Consider the following 7,399-nt stretch of genomic DNA (forward strand, 5'->3'; position numbering starts at 1 on the left):
CTTCGAATGTGGTACTCGTTAAACTGTTCAAGAGAAACAAACTATGAGAGATATGGTTCATGTTCCTTAGCAGAAAACAGTTCGCTTGATTGTGCCATTTAAAGGTTTTATTTGAGATTGAGTGCTTGTTCACGCTATAAATATGCCAGACCCATTTTTCGACAATTTCTTCCGTGTAAACATTTTTCTTGTTGCGGCTGATGCTTAAACTAGAAATACCACTATCGGGACAAAGTAATGAATTAACGTCGTTACGACACGTTGGATGAAAGACGTGTAAACAAAATCCTGGAGATGATTGAATGAATCCTCAGAATTTTTCGGAGCTTCTGATGAAATACGTTTTGAAGACTGGGACATGAGAGTGCCGAATGCGATTCTCAAGCATATATTATCCTTAAAATGTCCACCCACTTATTAGCAAGTCCACATCTTAGAAGTTTCCAAAACTGATTTCCCCTATTGGTTTGGGTCGCCAGTGGGCAATCTATGCATTGGAAAACCTAAGCTACTTCAAAGCTATGAGTAGCATGAGAAGACCGACAAAACTCCACTATATGGGGATCTACATAGGTCCCTAGTGGCAAAGATTCCAGACTGCAGACAGAATGACCGTTTTAAGGACGGAAAGATTGATTCAATGCCCTTGTACCATGCACACCCGGTAGGGTCCATTCAAGATAAAAACTGACTGGCTGCCACTTGCGGTCAAGTTGTCTACACTGAATATATGCAAACACTATATACCCCATACTGCATGCAGTCACGGTCGTATACTACATATTATGCACACTGCAAACTAAACAGCAGCGTGCACTATAAACGATGTGCTATTTAACATATATTATGTATACTACATACTATGCTAGATACTATTCAGTACTGTGTTTAGAATGGACACTACAAATGACGTACTTCCATTCGTGTTGCGACTCTCGTTAGATGCAGTCTGATAATGAACAGTAACACCAAACGTACCCAACCCCTTCACATGACACTAATTGTAGGGTCGGTAAGAACTCGAGACAGTCCAATACAGGTTACGCGGTCATTAGGTAAACCTAGTTCTCAAATTTCTACCAACCTTATTTCGTAATTGAACACAAAAGTGAACGTACTTGGAGATTTAAAAATCATCTGCGTACACGAAGAAAGTATAAGAGAATTGGAGCCTTGCTGAGTCTTCTGAGTTTACAAACGAGTGTTTACTGTCACACAGATACCCATATTCTGATTTAACGAGCTACCTACGGTGTTAAGGGGTAGATTGGGAATTACTGGGCTAGTTATATTATGGATGGTATGCTGGATATGAATAGGAATAGGTGAGTAACAAGTATACAGCATAGTCTATTGTCCACACGCAAGACTTTACACAACACTAACAAAAAATAGGGCAGTAAACAACAACTCTGGTCACCTTCAGCCTTTTCTTTTGCGAGTGCTGAGAAGATTTGGAACCAGCCGAGGAGGGACGTGGAGAGTAATGCATTCTCAAATGCTGAATAGGGCCCCGCAAATGTCTCCGCGCGCCATACCTCTGATAGTCTCTGATTCGGCGAATATTTTCTCTTATGTGATCTTTTCCAACGAATGCTAAAGAATCAAAGCAAGCACGATTGAAATGAATTGGTAAGCACGTGCACAAACAGCAGCGTTTCGATGTACATTGATCTAGTGAATTGCGAGGACAGATAAACTGTCACATATTGAATGGTGTATCCCCCCAAACTGTTCAGTCTATGGTTGAGCATACAGCAATGGCATACAGACAGGTTCCCTCTGGCTTACTGAGTTCAATGGTTTTAAAGTTGGATTGGAGACACTTCGCACTTTGCCTTTTGAGAAACGAAGGTAAGCGAGATCGCCAAAAAGACGACGTATTTTTTTCGGTTAATCGTCACCTATGGACTCTAATTCACCAAAAATATAAGGAAGAAGGACGGCATCTATGTTGCTAGGAAGGTTGGTATTACTCACTTCGGACTTTGCGGCGATAGAGCGGACTTCCCGTGAAAGGGGTGGCTAAGATCTTTTTGCATGAATGATAAAGTTTTAGTGACACTGTTATGTTTGGCCAGGTGTAAGATGGTAATTAAGCCCTTTATAAAACGAATGAATTGGATGTTCGGTAGAAGCATGCATCCGTAAACAAAACATACGAAATAGCCTACACAGCGAGCTGTGTTAGCTTCTACCTATAGTAAACGTGTGGTCGAATTCAAAAAAGCTCAGCTACGTGAGGACTTTCGTTCCTCTTGGAATTCACTAGGTGGACGTGAACTAGTCGATCATATGTTTCTATGGCTTCCAGTTATAAGACGATGACCTCAGAACAAATCAACTGTCTTGTACTCCTGGCATGAATACCTGCTGTGTTCAGAACCAAAAATGAGTTTTCTGTAGGATGAAGCCTTCGGATATACCAGCAAACTACTGTATTTATTGAGAATAAGATAAACATCGACTTATTGTGCGTTGTTTTTAAATTTTTTTGTTTCGTTACATTCAATATGCAGTTTCAGTGTGTACAAGTCACCCTACGCCTCATCAGCCGCATTCGGTCGAAGTACGGGTGAAATCAATCATGGCCGGACGGTTTAGTCTTCAGCTACTAGCCTGGAGATCATGAGTCCGAATCACCCTAGAGATTCATGAGATTCACACAATAAGGATGAAACAGCTGTAAAGTGCTCCTCCCTCGGTTCCGAATCACCCTAGGATGAAACAGCTGTAAAGTGCTCCTCGGCCCGTTACCACGGATCCACATCATTTTCAGGACAACGTCTCAACTAGAATTTTCAAGTCTCTTCATACTACCAACCAACGCAGAACGCAGAGGTAATGTGTAATCAAGTCAAAGAGAGTCCAACAGTAACCCGTGGTGAAGCATCGGAATAGGTTGCTCAACTCTATAAGCGATAGGCACACCTGGTTCATTTGCAAAAGATGTTGCAGATGGAGTGTTTCTGATAAACCATCACAGTGGGAACATGAAGGCAACTCTTGTGGACACAGAGATCACACTGAGACATTCTCCGATGCACTACTTTGGGTGAGAGCAGCAGAAATTACACGACATAACAGCGTGTAACAGGTGGTTCAGTTCTATCCCCCCGAAGCCGTGCTTAGCTCTTCTTAGCTACTTCTTAGTAGCCAACTACTCGGTAAAGAGTAAAAGGCCTGAGAGTTATGCCATGGCGATACTAGTAGCCAACTACTCGGTAAAAAGGCCTGAGAGTTATGCCATGGCGATATGGGGATGAAAAAACCAACCAGAAGGTCAACCGCAAAATCAAACTTTCAGTTGGTGATGAACAATGCAAACCCAAAAGGATTAAGAGTTCGCTGACAAGCAATTTTCAATCCAGATGACGGAATCTTATCGGGTCAGTCACACAGAACAACTGGGACGATTCAGTTATCTTGAAGGTTTTAAGTAGGTGACGAAAAATTGGCGTCGATTATTATTGATAGAAAAAAAGCCTTCAACACTTGAATACATTTTTCCTCATTCTGTGGTGCATCCAGCTAACGGAAAACATATCTCGAGGGGGAATCTGTTAGCCTATACGGACCTGATGTTTAGGGTGCGCCTAGTGTCCACTACCGGAGTGGTGCAGTTGTTGCACAGCGTAGTAACACGTTTAACTCTCGGACTGGATCCTCGGAGCCCCATACAGCCGAGGATATAAATTGCCAAGTAATGCCAAAGAAGATAGGACTCGAGCTGGGTGCTTATAACAAAGGCTACCAAAGGACGGAAGCAGTAAAGGACCTCACTGGTGAGTAACTAAAGGTGCTACGCTATTTCTTGTCTGCGTGAATAATAACCTGCTATCGACTCAAGCCCCTGAATAGACTCATGCCAAGAAACTGAGTGACATTGTATGTATGATCAGGATGCGTCTCTTGCCCTAGTTAGCATACCACCATTGCATGTAACTACGGCAGATATAGTCATCTTGCGTGGATTCAGAATGATATTATTCATGGCGATTTAGTCAAGCAACAAACCCGAGGCTGTAACTGGTCGATTAGAATGTACAGAAGACGTGTTTGATTCCCACTGAAGGATGCCAAGGTGCTCGAAGGGATTCAGAAGCTTTTGTTGTTCGTGAAGGATTGGCGCATCGAAGTAGACCTCGTGGGTAGGGATTGGACCAGAAACGTTTGAAATCATGCTCTAGAATGAAGTGACGGTTGAGAGGGAGGAAAATGAAATTCTAGGTGCTTAAAAGCAATAAAAATAAGGTTTGCCAAAATGAAAACCAAACAAACAAAAGTAACATGATGCCCACATTGCATAAATGAGTGCAGTAAATGTGAGTTGTTTGGTCTTCCAAACGTCAGTTTCTCTTGACTTCGATAAGTCTAAGACATAAGGAATCTTCCTTTAAACCCACAAGATCTCGAAAGGTCATAAATGTACCTTTTATAAAATGCGAACTGCACCAAAAGTAACACGGTTGAGAGAATCGGACACAGTCTTTGATCATGAATTAATGGTATCATGGCAAACAAAAAATTCACCAGAATGAAAAGAGAGCCACGGTGATCATGATGAGCTCGGCGGTAGATCGGCTTCGTACCAAAACCAACGATATTTGTGCTTGGTATTCAGAGTGTCGACTGAGTATCAGAAGCTCAGACGCCGAATTACATAAAGGCACAAGCTTTCCTCCGAACACACCAATGCGAAGTGTCCGACAGTATGATGGCATTCGAGGACAGATTTTTGTCAAACCCGATGCACTTTCGATCATCCTGTGGTCTGCCGACTTGTCAAGTTCACTGGTGGCCTCTGGGCTCAAAAGTGCTTGTTGGTAGCATAAAGGAAGTACTTATTAACTTTGTGAATGGTTTATTAGAACAGAAGTGTCACGCAAGGTCTATTAGGGTGTTTTTACAAGCCCTTTTATAAATTGGTCATTACGCTTGGAGGTATAAGTGACTCAAGCCGATGTCCGCAAAACACAAGGTAGTTTCTAAATATTTCACGTATGGTTGATGGGGATGATGATTTCAATCCAAGCAGTGAATGACATTTTTCGTAAACGTCTGAGTGCTGAATTTATCGATGCGAATATTAAGTCTTGAGACTAAGATCTAAAGTGTTTTGGGAGAAGTTGAAAGAACGTCATAACGCATTCAAGTTTGACGACCGCGCACGTTGCAGGACGTAATGTTATTTTCACAATGAAGTTAGGCGCTGTCAGGAGGGTTTCAGAATAGTTCCGGAAAATAGTCTCACAATGCCCGAAAACTACTGAGACACTCAAACCCCACCAAAATCGCAGTACGGAAGCTGTCGAGCATTCAGGACAGAAAAGCTAGCTTCAGACTGAACGCTTGAGCAGTCGACCAATTCAGAAACGGTCGACGAGTATTCAAGCATTTTACAGTAACGTAATCGATGATAGATGTTCGCGCAACGCCGATGAGACAGCCTGGATCAAGATCAAAAGCGCACTTTGAATACCGCGAGGTCCCTTGTCAATTTTGCACTCGTTTTTTCACAAGAAAGGTGATGTATTCCCTATTAGCGAATCTTTTTCCGACACCAAGACACTAGAGCAGGGACTGCAGTTAGTTACAATGGGTGCATTAAGTCCTGGTTAGTTTTCACTTGATTGCTAATAGCACACTTTCCAGTAGCTGGAAATGAACTTAGCAATAGATGACCATCCACCGAGTTGTTTGTGTTCAACCAAGGATGCATTGTCATCGGCACAGTTTACTCCTGAGTCAGTCTCCAAGCTGGGCGAAATTTCCAACAAAATAACCTAAATCACATTTAAATGCAAAAACCGAGCACATGGTGGGTTCAGGCTCCATATTGACTATGGGGTACGGAACACCAATATGGCTGCCTTTTTCAATTTTTTCACCTTAAAAATGAGGAAACTCAAATTTGAACACATCATCCAACGGAACTCCGTCCACTGAATTATTATTATCGATGTCGATTTGATGTACTAAGAACTCGTATAAAACCACGCTGCATGCTGAGGAACTACGGAGGGCCTCAAACTACTTCATTAAACCAAACGGTAACAGCAACTGGTCCACACTTGGCATGCACAGTGCATTATCATGATACCAGTGCTCCCTCCCATTCCTCATCATTATTAACTGACGAGTTGTGCTATAGATGCGAGGCATACAATAAACAACCGGATCGCCTGGACCAGGGTAGATGCAACGTCTACCTGGGGTTGTTTTGTGAACAAGGATAAGGGGTACTTACGCTGTGGGCTGGCCAGTTGGTTTGCAGGCTGGCAATAAATAACCATTCAGCTGTAACACCCTTTCGGCGCATAGCTGCCATGCCACCCGAAAGGAGAATGAGGGCTGAGGAACTGCCAAGTTACCCAAGCCTAGAACGATCACACGTTGGGCTCGAACCGCTGACCTTCCGGTCAGTGAGTTTGCGTATTAATCATTCAGCTATCTCGAGCTAAAAAATGTCTCCATAGTCTAAAAATCAGCACACAAAATACGCCAAAACACCACACTGATGCAATACAATTAATACAGATTGGCCAATTGTCAAAATTGGAGTTTTCGCAATGATCTTCTACTTCAGATTGAAGTTTTCCGCATACTACTTTCGAAATTCCAGTATGCGTCGTGGGGCAGCTCACGCGGAAAAAGCGTGAAGTACGCTGTGCGAGTTGTCAACCTTGCCAATGAATCGGTATTTTGCCATGAGTCCGAAAACATGCCTTTCTGTTACAGGCCACTACTCATCGACATTTTGTATTCAAGCAGTGAGCATCCTCATTGCCACTATAACCGCGCCACCCATTCAGCATCACTACCTGTATTCTGTCACACTGTGTCAGATGAAACCGGTTAATCTTAGGAGCTCGACAATGTCGCAGCTGTTTCTTCCGTTTTCAGTGGCCTCAGTCTGACGGCTGTCAGCACCGGCCTTGTAACAATCACGGACGCATCAATCGTGTGGTCTGTACCTCATTCGCGCAGGTAGTGAGACCATCGAGCATTGTTAGGGTTCTCCAAACAGACACGCAGCTGCCATACGTTCCTCAGAACAGTCAACATCGCTCCAGTGATTTTCAGCAGGCCTTGTCACAGTGTGCCTGGTGCATACGTTATTTATGGACTCGTAAGAAAGCGCACAAGGCTGTGTTTCAGTGCAGACATTGTAAGCACTTGTCACAGGGTTGTCTATTAGTGTTCGAGTGTTCCAAGGGCACGCACAGTACGGTCTCTGTGTTGCGAACGCCGAGAACTCAACAGATGTTTTTAGTGGGTATCGGAGTTTCTGATAGCGAATCATGATTCAACTGGTTTACTTAGAACAGTCATTTGACATCCCTCAGAGGTTCCTCTATTACGGATATTTTGCCGAATTAGAGTATGTTTGAAACAC

At 43.1% G+C, this 7,399-nt stretch overlaps 1 protein-coding gene across 1 annotated transcript in view; it reads right to left on the bottom strand.

Annotated features, from left to right (window-relative positions):
- T265_04329 (hypothetical protein) overlaps positions 1–7,399 on the bottom strand; it is a gene marked incomplete at both ends in the record, with an annotated part of 37,786 nt that overhangs the window by 16,906 nt on the left and 13,481 nt on the right. The window contains one exon of the mRNA XM_009169038.1: positions 4,018–4,186. Coding sequence (XP_009167302.1) covers positions 4,018–4,183 — 166 coding nt within the window. The remainder of the gene's footprint in view (positions 1–4,017; positions 4,187–7,399) is intronic.

The sequence above is a fragment of the Opisthorchis viverrini genome (genome assembly GCF_000715545.1).
Source record: "Opisthorchis viverrini unplaced genomic scaffold opera_v5_70, whole genome shotgun sequence".
In the NCBI taxonomy this organism is placed as follows: domain Eukaryota; kingdom Metazoa; phylum Platyhelminthes; class Trematoda; order Opisthorchiida; family Opisthorchiidae; genus Opisthorchis; species Opisthorchis viverrini.